Source organism: Orbicella franksi, chromosome 10, assembly GCF_964199315.1.
Source record: "Orbicella franksi chromosome 10, jaOrbFran1.1, whole genome shotgun sequence".
Classification (NCBI taxonomy): domain Eukaryota; kingdom Metazoa; phylum Cnidaria; class Anthozoa; order Scleractinia; family Merulinidae; genus Orbicella; species Orbicella franksi.
Genome location: NC_138154.1, coordinates 29943592 through 29959689, shown reverse-complemented (window position 1 = coordinate 29959689; position 16098 = coordinate 29943592). Strand labels below are relative to the sequence as shown.

At 38.1% G+C, this 16098-nt stretch overlaps 2 protein-coding genes across 2 annotated transcripts; both read right to left on the bottom strand.

Moving 5' to 3' along the window:
• Positions 1–1290: 1290 nt before the first annotated feature.
• Positions 1291–5064, bottom strand: LOC145500681 (uncharacterized). The gene has a single exon (XM_081480206.1). The coding sequence runs from the start codon at positions 4308–4310 to the stop codon at positions 2730–2732; it is 1581 nt and encodes a 526-aa protein (XP_081336332.1). The 5' UTR covers positions 4311–5064; the 3' UTR covers positions 1291–2729.
• A 102-nt stretch (positions 5065–5166) lies between these two features.
• Positions 5167–16053, bottom strand: LOC145500690 (E3 ubiquitin-protein ligase RING2-like). Its single transcript, XM_081480214.1, has 14 exons — positions 15916–16053; positions 14965–15110; positions 14532–14581; positions 14070–14157; positions 13795–13830; positions 12903–13007; positions 12091–12121; positions 11661–11780; positions 8584–8636; positions 7977–8073; positions 7624–7686; positions 7127–7203; positions 6735–6776; positions 5167–6026 (listed from the first exon to the last, which is right to left on the bottom strand). The coding sequence occupies exons 1-14, from the start codon at positions 15962–15964 to the stop codon at positions 5967–5969; spliced, it is 1017 nt and encodes a 338-aa protein (XP_081336340.1). The 5' UTR covers positions 15965–16053; the 3' UTR covers positions 5167–5966.
• Positions 16054–16098: the final 45 nt, after the last annotated feature.

Sequence of the window (16098 nt, the reverse complement as noted above, 5' to 3'; positions counted from 1 at the left end):
CTCAGGGACCAGTGACATGCGTTTACCCAGAGACAGCCTAAACTACGTGAAGCCGGGATGAAGACAGTAGTTTATAGTGAACAGTGTTTTTCTTTAGGATAACCCAGTCCTTAGGGCTACATTCATGTATTCCTAAACAACAACAACAACAACAACGACAGCACCACCAATAGAAACAACGATGCAAATGCAAAAGTCAAAGTCAAAGAATATGCAAAGGCAAAGGCAAGGTAAAAGCAACAGCAGATGAAAATCTCAGTTAAAAACTGAACAATTAGAAGCAAACCAAAAAGTTCAAAAAGAAAGTTGAATTTTTTCTTTGGTTACTGTAAAACATAATGTCCTAGGACCATACCGAGCCAGTAAAAGGTATCATTATATGTAAGAATTGTACATTAATATAGCTTATACGCGACAAGGCAAGAAACAAAAAACTCATTAAAAGAGATTTTGAGACTTTTAATAATTCTCTTTCGTGGCTAATTCTTTTCTCGGCTAACGGTTAGAATTTTCCAATTTTTACGCCTAACGGTTAAATTTTTGGCCCGTTTTACGGCAATATGTTACCAGTTAACCCCATTGAGACCCTCGTAGAAGGTTTGCTTAAAAAGTGATTATCAGGCATCACCCCTCCCCGAAGTGAACTTCCCTCGCAGCCGCACTAGATAAAAGTTGCTCCCCTGCATGATTGCTGTTATATTAAATAGCGCCTTTATTTTTTTCAAATCCGACTTCGTTCAGTCAGCGACCCTTTATAAAATCCGATACATTTTTTTACTTCAGGAATATTTCCTGTTTTTTCATATTCTATGCTTATCTTCACGCTGCATTATGAAGCAGCACATACTGACTCGAAGTATTACTGCTCCCAGCCCTCAAGGAGTTGCTAGTCCACAGCATTTTTGTCAGTCTCTTCAATAATTTGTTTACCCTTTGGGTCACAACAGCGGAAGGCACGGTGGCCTCGACTCCGGATCGAGCGGTCCGGGTTCGAACCCTGGCGGGGGACATAGTGCTGTGTTCTTGGGCAAGACAGTTTAATGTCACAGTGCCTCTCTCCACCCAGGTGTATAAATGGGTACCAGCGAATTAAATGCTGGGGGGGGGGGGGGTAACCCTGCGATGGTCTAACATCCCATCCAGGGGGGAATAGAAGTACTCATTTCATGCTACAGAAACCGGGACATGGTCCGGCCTGAAGGGTCACACTTGGTTTGAATGAAAGCTATTCAAAAGGGCTTTCAGAAGGATTTTGTAACTTGATGAATATTACAATTAATAAATCTCAAATCAAACTTTATCCTTTTTCAGATGCAAGTGTACATCACTTAAAAGTGCTACAATTAAATTATAAATTAATTAAATATCAACAATTAAATATTAATTAACTCTTATTGATATCGGATGGTTAAGATTTAGGAGAACTTAAAACTTCCTATGTTACAGTAGCTCTTCTTGTTTGCTCAAGTTCACACAGATCAGACACTGAACATGATAAACAATCAGCTAGTCATTATTTACCTCTTCAAAAATAATCTCAAACACAACATAACACCATAATATGGTATGCGTGGAATAAAGCTCTAAGTGACTTTTGCAAAACATGGAGGTAACCAGCATTCAAATACCTCCCAGCAGTTGTTACAGTCCTCTCTTGTCTTCATAACTGTCTAAAAAAACTAGTTGTAATTACAATTTTTTGAAACAATAACTAAAACCAGAGGCCTGTAGGTATTTCAATCCTATGTACCCCAAAGTTTTCCAAAAGCCCCTCAGGGCTTTATTCCACATACCCATTATATTCTGTATGGCATCCCAAGCCCAGTATCAGCACAGTTTAACTTGCTTGAGGAGTGATTGGCGGGTGAGGGGGGGGGGGGGGGAAGGGGGGGAAAGACATGGGAACAAGGAGGGGTTGCTCTGTTAGAATCCCAGTTTCCGTTCCTTCCATGACGCCCAGTTGATAATCCAACCTCAGACCTGCATCTCTCTAATTCCTGTGGGTGGAAAGAGAGACTTTGAAAATGAGGTTGGACTCTCCCCTCTCTATCCCCTTCTCTAAGCTTGCAAACTTAACTCTTCTGCTGAAATGCTACCTGTTAAATACATCTGTACCTAAGCATATATTGCTTTACAATAGCAACAGTGTTTTTCCAAATAATATTACATTTTTTCTCATAAAAAATGTTTAAGTCTGTTAGAAAAGATTACTCACTGGAAAATTACAACAAAAGGAGCCTTTTTCTAATAAAAAAATATATATCATCTACACGAATATTTTGAAGTTTCTACCCCTCCAAATGTATACTGTCAGGGGCTGGGATCGTTCTTTCAAATGTCATGTTTCACTGTTTGATCAAAGAAATCTGGTTTTATAGAATGTTATTTTTGAACCCCCAAAATGCCATGTGACAAGTAAATTTTTAAAGAGCACTTGAAAAACATAGGAATCACCTTCTTATGTACTCTCAATATTAATTTTTGTTTGCAGTACATGACTCTATAGCATTTCCCTTGGCTTAAGTTGGCTTCTTTGTAAATCATCAGCTCTCTAATGGTATAAGTGTCAAAATTAACAAATTGATAGTCACCCACCCCTGCTGACTTGACAGTGAACTAAAAAATAACAAATCTCTGAATAAAACAAAAAAATTCCACTGAAAATTGAGCCTAAAGGTAGCCTATAATAAATTCATGATGAGCTTAATCGAGACACTTGAAGACTTTTTTCATGAAACAAGTTTTAGTGTACTGAAAACCAGGTCAGTAAATTGGCATGCGACGTCATGGGTAACCACATTATTATAATACACAAAGTTCCAAAACAGTTCATCATTGATAGTGACTATGTTGTTTCCAAACACAGGACCAAAATTATGTCCAGCACTGGCAAAATAAACTCCTCTAGACTCGTAAAACTTTGTTTCACCCTCTTTTCCAAAGTTGAAGCGACCAAGATTGGATACGTTAAACAAAGGATCTAAACGACCTGCTGTTTTCTTATTTTTGGAGGCTTTGTGAAGTTTTCTTGCAAGGTCCACATCCAAGTTGTGAAGAAGCTTCAAAGAAGAATGATGTCTGCCTTGCGTGACAGCTTGGTGCACCTGTTTTGTACACTCCTGTGCAAATTTCCAGAAATCTTCTTGCATTTCTTTCAATACTGGCACAGGCATCTTAAGCTCGCAGTCCAAAGAAAAACAACCCAGATCATCGCCTGTAATTGGTGGGTTGCACTCCAGTCTGACATTCACATTAAAGTTCAATGGAATAGTCACTGGTATTCTTAATTCACCATTCTGCAACATTGTTGCCATGGCAATGCTTGTCACAGCAATGAATGCTCCATGCACAGTGCACTTGTTCTCTCTGCAATTCATCGCAAATCTTGAAATTGCTTCTTTTGGCAGATTTCTTGGAAGGATGCAGGTTTTTTTCAGTGTACGAGGATCACGCAAGCTGGTTGGCGGAATGACAGCTGTGAACTGATTTCTTGGCTTACCCACAATCTTATACAGCAACCGAGTGAACACTGGCTTTAGAGCAAGCAACAACCTGTCCAGCTGTGGCGTGGTTATGTGACGCTTTAGAAGATCTGAAAGGGAAGCCTGCAGGGGTACAGAAATTAATTTCATGCTTTCATCAGAACTTGGTAAGTAATTATTGTTGTGCCTTGTGTTCAAGAGACTTAAAAAGTCGTCACAAAGCTTCAATAAAGACGTGTCATCTGCAATAAGCTGGTGTGCAGTGAAAAGCAATGTGTTACTGTACCACCCCTCTGTTGTTTCAAATTCTTCCTTGAGCATTCGAACTCTCCACAGGGGACCGTCCGAGGCCTGGAACGGACTCAAGAGTTCCTTTTCAAACGAAGATTCCCAATGTCTCGCTTGTTTATTTTTGACATAAAAATCCACGGTAAATGGCTCATCCATCTCAATAAAACACTTCAGCGGCTTCTCTTTTCCCTTCACGGTGATTTCTTTGACTCGCATGCGAAGAATGGAATGTTTTTTGGGCAAAAGTTCCAACACTTCTCGCACCACTGTCGGCTGAAGGGCAACTTTGGACTTCAACAAAAGAACAATCGTCAGTAAACTTCCACCGCAACTGTGTAGATCATCAACCATGCTTTCAAATATTCCTAGACGCCTTCCAACTTGATCGTCGAAATCAAGGACGTCTTTTTCTTTCTTTTTGTGCCGCAGCCGATCGGAACACAAGCCAATGAAAGTTAATATAGCGACTGCATACACTCCAGTGAGTCCGATCTCTGGCAAGTATTTGCTCAACAACTCCAAAGCCCACCAAAACATGTCCGTCTTCTATTGATTTCCTGTTAGACTGGCTGCCGAGGAGTCTAAATCGTGATTTCAGATTTTAAGTTCAGCGTCTTTAAAACTTTGCGAAACAATTTTCACTTGCCGAGCTAATATTCGACATCATTCAATCGTGACATCATTTACTCTCCACGTGTGGTTAGCGTCACTTCCGGTTAATACGAGGAAGGGACGGAGGGTTGGGATACCGGAATTTCCCGCAAGGGTAGTCCCGGGGTCCGCTGTTTAATTCGTTTTAGACCAAAATAATTACAGTATTAAAGTACAGGCACATGTATAGTCCCATACAAATATGACAAACTTCTCTACTTATTTTGTTTTCTGTGCGATGACATACAACATTTTCGTCACATCAAGTGCTGTAACTATCGAGGGTAATAATATCGAGCAAATTAAAAATGGTACGATTTTATAAACCTTTACACTACAATAACACCCTGACAAAATCCCACAAAGTTCGGAAATCTCCCGGCAAACAGCCTGAATTTCAGCCTTCTCCTTGAGTCCACTCCTGAAGAGGGGCTTCTCTCTGGGAGTGGGTTTATACCCAGGGCGACGGCTGAAATTTAGCTCACTTTGGCAAGATCATTCCTTGAAGTCGAGTGCTTTGGCTCCATAACCAGCACCACTCTCTATGGTTTGTGAACCAGATTCAGAGGCTATCTGGGACCCAGCAAGACTACATGCAAAACGTCAGCTATTCACAAAGGGCAATGGGAGCTGGGAGAAAAACAAATGTTCTACAAGGGAGATTTAACAAATGTACTACTGCTACTGCTACTGCTGCTGCTGCTGGTACTGGTACTGGTACTGGTACTGGTACTGCTACTGCTAACAACAATAACAATAATACTTTATTTATATTGCGCTATTTCTACCGCTATCCAATAACGCTTTACAATGATTTTAAAACATGGGTAAAATAAAATAACTAATAAAATACAATGTAACTAAGCTGTAAAAAACAAAATAAAAACTAGGAATAATAAAACCTCACAAAACACCCTTGTGAATGCAACTGTTTGGTAAATGTATACATACAGGCTACAAATGACTTTATTTGACAGAGTAATTGCAACAAATAAGGTAATCAAAGGTACAATACTTTTCTGATACAGGATCAAGCATAATCAACATTTCAGCTAAGACTGCCAAGCAATATGAGAGAGATGAAACTAAGATTCCCAAAACAGGTCATGTCATAACTTCAAATGCCAATTTGTAACAGTTACCCAGTAAGATATACCCTTGACAAACATTTAACTGGGTCTACTTAGAGGGTTTTAAAACATCAAAGTGTCTCCTGTAGCTCCTAAGAGAGGCTCAATATAAATTAGACTTAAAGTTACCTGACAATCACTGACACATTTTTACAACATAATGTGAATCGCAAAAAGTCAGGTTGCATTATAAACTCAGAACAAAAACATGAAGAACCTTTGCAAATTAGGCAGAATGCATATTATTTTCTTTAAGTACTTTACAAAGCTACAGCAAGGAGCCTATGCTGTTAACCGAGTTAAACGAAAAAAGAATGGAAGTGTCCAAACAGCAGCCTGTCACTCGTTTAGAGCTTTTTTTTGTGGCAGACAAAATTGAGGCAGGTCTGTATGATAATGCTTATGAATGCTGTCAGCTCTGTGGTTTGGTAAGGGCATAATACATCTCCAATGGCTTGTTCACTTTCCAGTACTGCAAACAACAACAACAACAACAACACTGAACAACAAAATCAACAAAATGTAAGCAATTGAAAGTATGATACCTATTACTAAGTACAGTAATCCTATTGCAGAGAAACAAGTAGGCAAATAAACAAATAAGTATAGGTAATCATACGGTTTCGAGTTCAATTTGGAATTAATTTGCTCGAGTGAGTTTTTCAAAAAGCTGCAATTGCATGGGCCGCTTTGGTGCGTGCAATTTCAGCTTTTTGAAAAACTCACATGTGCAAATTAATTCCAAATTGAATGAGAAAAACTGTATGATTACTTATTAATAATAATTATAAACATGAAAACATTTGCATGGAGGAAGTGCCGGAAGACCTTTCTTGAAGCCCTTTTTTCCTCATTTGAGAAAACTTTTTTCAAAGTTTCCGCACAAAATTTTCCTCATAATTTTATGTAATATCATTGGCTTCGAAAATTTCCTATTGTCTCTCAGCCAATCATTATCCAGAATTACAATCATGTGTAATTTGCACTGGTGTTACACTTGAACTGCACTGCTCTCAGCCAATCAGAATCGAGTAATTTTTTCATGTATATTATTAACACTATTAGTAGTATTTCCTACAACACTGCATGAGGAACTATCAACCTGATTTTTTAGATAGATACATGTAGATGATAGATAGATAGTGCACCAACACATGATATGTGACTTAAATCAATGTACCTTCTCATTGACAAAATCCAATATCATTGAACCGGGAAGAGGCTGAAAAGTTGAAATAAAGGGAATTAACCAATTACTACACACTGCAAGAATCTAACAAAATATATCCCACCCTAACAGGCTCTCTTAGAGTCTGAGCTACATTCCTGGTTGGACAGCGAACACAGATGGAGACTGTGGAGATAATATTGATCAATGCTGTATAGGCTTGCAGCGTATACAACATGTACAGTGTACTGCACCTTATGGAAGGAAATAATTCAAGAAAGCTTACTTCAGTGGGTATCTACCTGTACAATGTCAATGGCATTGCGTGGAAAGCATTTGAACACAATGTGATATACTGGCCACACAGTTGATTGTAAGTACAAGTAGACATGCAATTTACTCACTGTATACTGTCCTGGCATGCTTGCAATGTATATTGTGAACTGTGGGACTTCACTGGTCTCTTCAGTTGTGTTACCACCTGTCATTAATATACATATAATATTTTTAAAAACATATACATGTAATTACCAAAATGAGGAGAGAATAATAACCACATTGACATATAGCCATCAAATGTATGAACAACTAAGCCAGGGCTTGAAAAAAACTTGAATTCCAGCTTAGCTTTGGATGAGTAGCTCTCAAATTTTGCTTGCCCTGGGAAGTCTTAGTTTGCTCTTTTAACGATTTAGTTGGCAGATAACTTGCCTGAGTGGAGCCCTCGCCCATTGGGAAAGTGAGAATGAAAAGTTTCTTGAAAGAAAGGAAATCTACTTGTCTGGGACAATGGTCCGACAGCACTTTTTCCGAGACCTGCTAAGGTAAGTGCAGTTATCTCTGAAATAATTATTATAATTAACTTCCAAAACAACTTGGCTATTAGACTTTTCTCACTAACCAGTTTCCTCTTGTTGGGACTCTAGCGCCAGTCTCATGGCAAGATACTTGGCAAGATGGTCAACTACAGGCAAAGAGACAAAATAACTCAGTAGCTGTGATCAAAATGACACTATAACTAGAAGGTTACTACATACAAACCAAAAACAAATACATATACAGACTTGTAACCAAACATGTCTAAAAGCATTTAACATATCCTAGAAACCAAGTTCCTCACAAACAAAATGCCGAGATGCTTCTTGAGAAAAATGAGAATCATCTCATGAGAAATGAGATGAGGTGGAACTTAAAGGGAGACTGATAATGACCAGAAGTAAAATCATTGGGACCCCAGTTAGTAGGTTGACTCACCTGAGGCATTAGCTGTAGTTTTAATGTAGCGCGTTTGCTGAGCCACCGTTTCTGGGTCATGATCTTTGGGGTGTGGTTTAAAGACCAGTTCTATCTCCTGCAATAACACAATCATTTTAGCTACTGACACAGCATTATCTCCTTATGTACAGCCGTGCATGTACCTGTATTATGGGTTGTAATCTGGCTGGTCATTTAGTTTTGATTCACCCACAGGTGACCTTGATCCTTACACCTCTAACTAATACTTCATGGCCTTGGGTGAATTAGTATTGATCAACCACAGGCAAGTTCACCTGTAGCATCAACGGCCCATCGAGTATGCTCAGCTGTAATGGGTGATAAGGGTTACGGCCTCTATTGATAGCCATGGTAATACTACATATTAGAAAAGACAACACAAGTTTCTATATCATGTGCTGTTCAACAACCTAACTCTTCACTTCGCAAAGCAACAGCACTTATTAAAATAAAGTGCTGTTCATCTGAATGGTCACAAACTGGGGTTTGTCTGGTTAACAAGGCCATACAGACTGTAGTTGTTAACAAATTTTTTTTATAATATTTGATACTTTTGCTGAAATTACTGTACTAAGAGTATTCTTACATTTACTGGTTCTGATGTTTCAGCAGTAGCTTCTCCAGTGGAATCTAAGGTATCTGTAAAAATATAATTAACATATAATTAATTATCAGGTACCGGTGCACACCTCTATTATTCCACCCATTCATCTCAAACAAATGTTGTCTTCTTCTGTCATTTCTGGAGGAAAATTAATGCTCTACACCATTAACTAATAAACCAGGAAGAGCTTTCCTCGTCAATATCCATGTTGTCCAAAACAAAAACAACAGCAACAACAACAAAACAAAAGAACAGAAAACCAAAAACTTCTGGGAATATTGAATTTGACCATCACATAACCTACATGCCTTTATTATAGCTAATTTCAGTTTGTCTAAAAGGCTGCTGTCCAGCGTCGAACTTGCCAGAAAGTTTACAGTTTGCGATGTGGAATGTCAGTACTACAGCTATAAAGTCACATCTCTCTCTTAAGACATGATTCTTGACAGTCTTGCAGGGTTCTCCCTTGTTTTCAGTACAACAGGTAAAAGAGCATTTTAAACTGGTAAAGCAATCAGGTGAATCACAGCCTTGTTTATTAGGTCTGCTCTGTACATTAAATGGAATTCAAATCAATGCACGTGATGTGCTTTCCAAGACAGGTGTTTCTTTCTCGAGTTGCAAAGCCACTTCATCGCCGATGTTGTCGTTTTCTAGTAAAGACATTTCTTTGAAAAGACCTCCATCTAATATGCATTACAGTTCCCTAATTTTACAACTTTGGCTTTAGATGTCAAATGAAATCAAATGGCATTTTCATTTTTAAGTGTTTATTCTTTGTCTTAATTCTCTTGCCCTTAAGGTTACAGTATACCTTCAGGGGTGTCTCATGCGCAAGCAATGTAGCGCGTGCAGTCTAAGCTGTAGATACCTAAACACCCATATCAAATTAAAGCTTATGGAGCTGGCTATCAAACTATACCAACAATTTTGAAAGAAAATGAATCATCGAATTTTTCACGACCACTAAATGCGAGCGCACGAATCACCTTTCGAAAGCTACAAGTCAAAGCGAATTTCGTTTTTCGCCAATTTAAGTTTTTCCTCGGTTTCAGGGCCCAAAGCACTTAAAAACTGTGTCTGCGTTTTGGCATATTCGATTGCAGTAAAAAGTTACAGAACATTTTTGAAATAGGATTAAAAAAATGTGGAGTGATCGTACAAAAATCGCTCTTGAAGAAAAAGTATTTCGAAATTAACAATTCCCAGACACGCTTTTGTAGTTTATATGTTAAACTAGCCACTGTCCAAATTTAAGAGCAATTGAACAAATTCCCTTTGAGTTATAACTCTTTAAAGTGTCTACTTCAAGTGAAAAAATTTATTCGAGAAAACAGCGCTAAGAAAAATTTTCTGCTTTGCAAACAAACTCCGCCCACAAACGCCTTCAACTGGGTTCTCAGATAACTAAGCCAATCAGTGCAGGGAAACTTTACTACCGTTAACCTCCTGGTGAAATTTACGCGTGAATCTCTAAAAAACCCTTGTGTTTCGCAATGCGCTCAAGGAACTGAAGGCAGAGAGATAATTTTTCTGTAACTCGGTTTTTCTTGAAGCTGGTCTGGCAAAATGGGGAAGACTAAAAAGGATACGAACGCTAGAGTGGCTGAGCGAAGGAAACAAACAAAAGACAGCGTGGAGAGAAACTGTGTGTGGGCAACTGTGCATGGATAATATTTCAAATGGTCTCAATGAGTCCGACGATTCGTCGATATCGGACTCATCAGAAGAGTCTCTGTTAGCATCCCTTTTATTGCTGTCAAGTTCCGAAATTTTTACAGAACCTTTCTTTTCTCTTACCACGAATATTTGCCCGCCTTATACGATAACTATAGCTTCATCCGCATGGCGAACTTCTTCACTCACTGATGTATTTTCATTAGTTCTTCGCTGTTTTCGCTTTTTCGAACCGGTCCATGGTTTAAATGTGGTCTATGTTTACTTATAACTTAATAGAGACACGCCTAATATCAAAAATGCTGAGTAGTCAGAACAACAATGCTGATCAACCGAGTAGTCAATTTGTGACATCCATATAGGTAATTCCCACGAAAATCGTCTCGGTTGATTGGATATGCGCCATAGGGCTGTCAATCAAGAGGTAAACTATTACTTCTGGTGAAAACGTAAAATCACCATTTCTCCGCCAATATTTAGTCTTTTTCAAAATTTTTTTTTAGAAATCAGAGATTATTCTTTGACCACTATTTTGACCCAAAAATCCAAATTTGAAGAAAATTGCCGACCCGAAGGCATACTGTAACCTTAAGTCACAGAAAAATAGGCAAAAGCCACTTCCGGGGTATCCTCGCTGTGCTTACATGAAGTGTCACTACAAAATCAGCGGTTGTCTCCCAAAACCAAACGAAATCACTGCATATTCGTTTTCATTCACGTTCTGGAAGGGTTTTATTATCAAGGATTCTCTCAAACGTCGTCTGAAAATAGATTTTAAACACTTTTGACCTAAATGTGGAGCATTTCGTAACAAAGATAAAGTTTTTGATCACCACACGTGAATGAATTTAACAACACCAGTTTTCTAAAGCCAATAGTTAGGTGGGAAGTTCATGGAACTGTAACTGTTTCCATTCGTGACTTCTTGCCATTATGAGGGAGAGAAATGAGAACAGGGTTCGTTGTCGCTTCATCGTGAAACTGAACGTAAACAACTACCGATGCACGTGCGAAGAGATGACATCTGCCACGATGGAATTGTGGCAGAAAGCCCGCCAAAAATTCGCGGATCTTGCCTTGAAGTTTGAAAGCCACAGATAGTAATACTTACAAGCCATAGCCTGCCCAGTTTATCTTTTAATCTGTTTATTTATTCTTTTACAAGGATAAAATACCGATTACGTCGGTGAAACAACTATATTTTTTTCTTTTACCTGTTGAATTTCAAGAATTCCAAGGGATTTTAGGCGGTAATGAGTGGTCCTACAGAAGGCAAATTTTACTGGTTACTGCCTGAAAAGGAGAACACTGGTCTTGCGAAATGTAATTCTCCCATCAAGAGACACAGCACTTGGTTCTGATGTGTCCTGTGTAAAACTTACTTTCACTTGCATCGGATTCAGGATCTGAAGAAGTCTTCTGTCTCTTACGTACAACATTGCTTCCACCTTCTCCTGCTGGTGGTTGGCCTGTAGCACCTGGTGTAACTGGGATCCCTGGGGCTAATAGAAAGATTAAAGCACTCCATTGAAGGTGCAAACTGTGTATTCTAATCAATCAAACTGACACTCATTTGATTGCTATACAGTGTAGAGCTGGACAAATTCACATACAGTGTAATTTATCTGGACCGGAACTTACAGTCAACAAGATAAATGCAAAAACCTGGGCACTTAAAAATGTGAACAGATTTTTATTTCACAGATTTTTTCTTTCTCTCCACACATGTACATATGTACAGTATGCTAGCTAGAGACATGTAGTGTACATGTAGGGACATGCAAGGATACAAATAATGGTATTAATAGTTACCTGCTGATGGGTCATCCGATGATCTTTTTCTCTGAAATATTAAGGAACATGTAGAGAAGCAGTCAGGAAATGTATTAGCCTGTTGAGATTTACTTTTCCTACACTTAGCACTGTTTAGGCCAGCATTGCCCTGGTTTACTGCGGTGCTCTTGCTTTTTCAGCAGGTGTAATACATGTATGACTTGGGAGTTCAGCACAGTCTTTTGATTAGTGAGCTTGACTCTGGATCACGTAGTCAGAGTTTGAACCATGCTTGTTCATTGCTTTGTGTTCCCAGTTACACTGTCTTTATTTTCAAAGTCCCCCAGCCCCCCTGGCCCAGTTTGTTCAAAAGGTGGATAACGCTATCCAGTAGATAAATCACTATCCAGTCAATAGCTTAGTTTGTTTTGTTACCACTTATCCACTGGATAGCGATTCATCCATTAGATGGTGTAACTCAGCCTACAAATAATAGGGGCCAGGAGCATAAATCAGTACCATACATGCAGGCTTTTACCCACAATTTGAAAAGTGGGTGTCCAAAATTTGTTATAGGGCCTGCTCAAACAAACAATTTATAAGGCAACATGAAATTTAATAAAACAATTTCCTTCAAAAAGTGGCCTTCCACAGGATGCCTGGACACCCATCTGGCTAAATGCCTGCATGAACATGTACTCATAGTCCGTCTGAAACTGGGAAATAAATGCCAACCCAGTGGCTCACTAGGCTCAAACGAAGACTAAACCCATGTTTATATGTATGTACAGCGGAACCCAGCCTATAAAACCAAAATCAAGACATACTATCTGGTAAATTAACAAACATACCACTCTCTGTGCTCTGTTTATTGCTTGGAGTTTAAGTCCTTCCTCAATGCTACTGGTCAAAGCTTGTTGGTTATGGTGTTTATTTAATCTCTGTAGAACTTTCTCCTAGAGGTGATTTTAAAAGAAAGAACATATTCAGAACAATTTATTATGCAATGGCATTCAATAATCAGAGGAGGTCTGTCGTATTTACTCTGGAGAAGAAGAGCATTTGGCTTGCACAGTGACTCCACTTGAGGGTTCACACTCTACATCCGAGGAATTAGTAATTACTGTCGACAAACAAAGAACTGCAAAGGACTGGCAATCCATGAACAGCAAAATTTATGACTGTTAAAGAATACATATGCCCGTTTACAACAGCAGCTAAAAAAAGCATGAGCCAAGGCTTGTTAATATGTAATATATCAAACACAAGAGACAGTGTTTCATCGGGATATCCAAACACCGAGAAGTGAGTTGAAAGTATGACGCGCAGCGGAGTATTTTTGACAAAATTCGAAGCGTTTGGATAGCCGATGAAACACTGTCTTGAGTGTTTGATATATCTTCTCAATCAAAACAAAACACTACATTTTTTACATTAGGAGTACAGTCAGGGATAAATGGAGAAGTAAAATCATCAAAATCTATGCTAATTAAGACTGGGTATCCAAACCTCCTTCACGGTTGTGATTTTCTTTGTTTTAACTTGATGAATAATATTATTAATGAGTTTGAGAATGTTACTGGCAAAATATGCATGCAATTAAACATACATGTAACAGAGTAATTAACACACTGTACATGTACCGCTATATAGACTCATATAAAACAACATGTACATTAATTTACATGTACAGTATAGACTAAAAGAACGTTATTCACAGCATTAAACTCATGATTTACCAACCTGATGAGCTTCATATTCATCTCTGTCTGGGTAAATCTGTGATTACATACAGCAATCAAAGCATCAACAAAAATTGACAAATAATAAATTAAAATATATTTTAATATCAGGTCATCAGGTTGCAGAATTGTCAATGGTGTTGTTAATTTAAGGATAAAATCAAAGTTACAAGTTAATTATACTGTCAGTCATTTACACCGACAATGACCATAATTGGCAACTGTTAGAATACTGTAAATGCAATGTCACAGCTAATCACAGAAGAAATCCCTTACCTTTGCAATGAGTGCATCAAAATTAGGATCTGGACGTAAGGAGCGCTTTGAAATCAACTTCTTCCTACATGTTGGGCACTCCTTGTTTCTGATGTGGGCATTAAAAGTGAAATGAAACATTTACCATGTACATGTATACTCCATCAGCTATATTCAATACATTGTACGTCACTATAATAAGCCCTTTGCACGATCTGGTCACATGGTACAAAATCACACATGCTGTTGAGCAAGTTGCACAGTGGGACTTCCAAAACAGTGCCACTCGTACCAGTCCACCTGGACCTGCCTTTGTTTTGGAAATTCCACTGCGGAACTTGCTCAACAGCATGTGTGATTTTGTACCATGTGACCGGATCGTGCAAAGGGCCTATTGCTCAGATACAATGCAATTTTCTCTCACAACTGGGTTTCTCATTCAGTCAGTTGACACAGTTGAGATAAAACTTGTCTTGTACTTACCCACTCCTTAAAGCAGTGATGATGCACTCCTGACAAAATCTGTGTAAGCACTAGATATAAAGAATAATTTTATACTTTAACAGGTTTATCAATACGTTCTTGAACAGATTCTTGTTAACTATTATGTACCTTGGGATGTGCATACATGTCGTTGCTTTGAAATAAATCATAATTTTATGATTCACTAGATTCGGTTACAGTATGTACAGCTGTAACAGAACCATCCAAGCAAGAACACCTTCTTTTAGTGACAAACATTCCTTAATTTTAACAATTTCAGTTTTCCCTCTACACTTAAGAGATGAGTGTCACATAATCAATATCAAGGAAATTACAACAAGCTCATGTTCAGAGCACTTTACATGTATATAGATTTACATGACACTGTACAAGCCCTGTTTTCCTTAATTAGCCAGTTAAACATTTGACCCACCTCTTTGGTTGTCATTGTGTTTTTGAGCATGTCCAAACAAATGGGACACATCAGCTCACTGTGGAGGCTGCGAGGTGAAATTGAAATCTCTGTTCCATCTGTGATGGCTTCCTGAGGTGTGCGATGGAGTTCATACAAGCTAAGCTCTAAAAAGGAATTAAGATGGTACAATTTTATTATTAAAGCAAATTTGTTTTTTGAATTCCACCGTACTTTGTGTGTTTCTGTTACTTAGTGATTCAAATGAGTAGAGCCCAAGTATTACTGATATGCAAATAGATTACACATTTACAAATAGTCAGGTGATAAAAATGACAAGAAAAGTAAACATCAAGTTTACTCATTCCAAGGACATGAAAATTCTAATATTCTTCCCTTGGTGTGATATTACAAGCTTAATAGAATATTACAGATGGTATGTGAAGTTTCAATTACGATATTTAGTGGGAATCCAATACTTTCTTTTTAAAACCAGAATCAATGCTAAGATTGTCAAGACTACCCTTTCATCAAATGGAATGCTCAATTAAACATAAATTATTAATGAGTCAGTTTAAAAGAAGAAACAGTAGAAAGACACCAGCAATTACAGAAAAAAAAATCGAGTTAACTGGTTAAACGTATGAGACACCATCAAAACAATAATGAAATGAGAAACCACAATGCCTACTCTTGAAAAAGAGTAAAAATTGTAACGATCATTTTAAAAACAGAAAAGCTTTCGAAAAGGCTATGCTGTTCAATTTATAGCGCAAAGTATGTTTGTACTTTAACTCTGCATAATGAAGTTTATCATTTACGCCACATTCTTTCTACACCTTGAAAACTGGAAAAGACGTAAGGTTAAAACGATGTCGAAATACAGATTTGTCAGACGTTTGTGGATTTTGAAGTCTTTTACATGTACATAGCCATGTGTTAAGCATTGATTAGCAGTTTGCCAAAACATACCCCACGACTTTGGCTGCTGGACTGGTTGAGGTGCCACTGGAATAGCCATTACAAACGCCTTTTTCTTCAAAGATGTTTTTTAAATGGTAGAAATATTTCAACAAAACTGAAAACTCCCAAACGGAACTGTTCAGTACTCCGTAAAGCAAAAAATCCCACAAAACCTTGAGAGGAGAAGTCAAT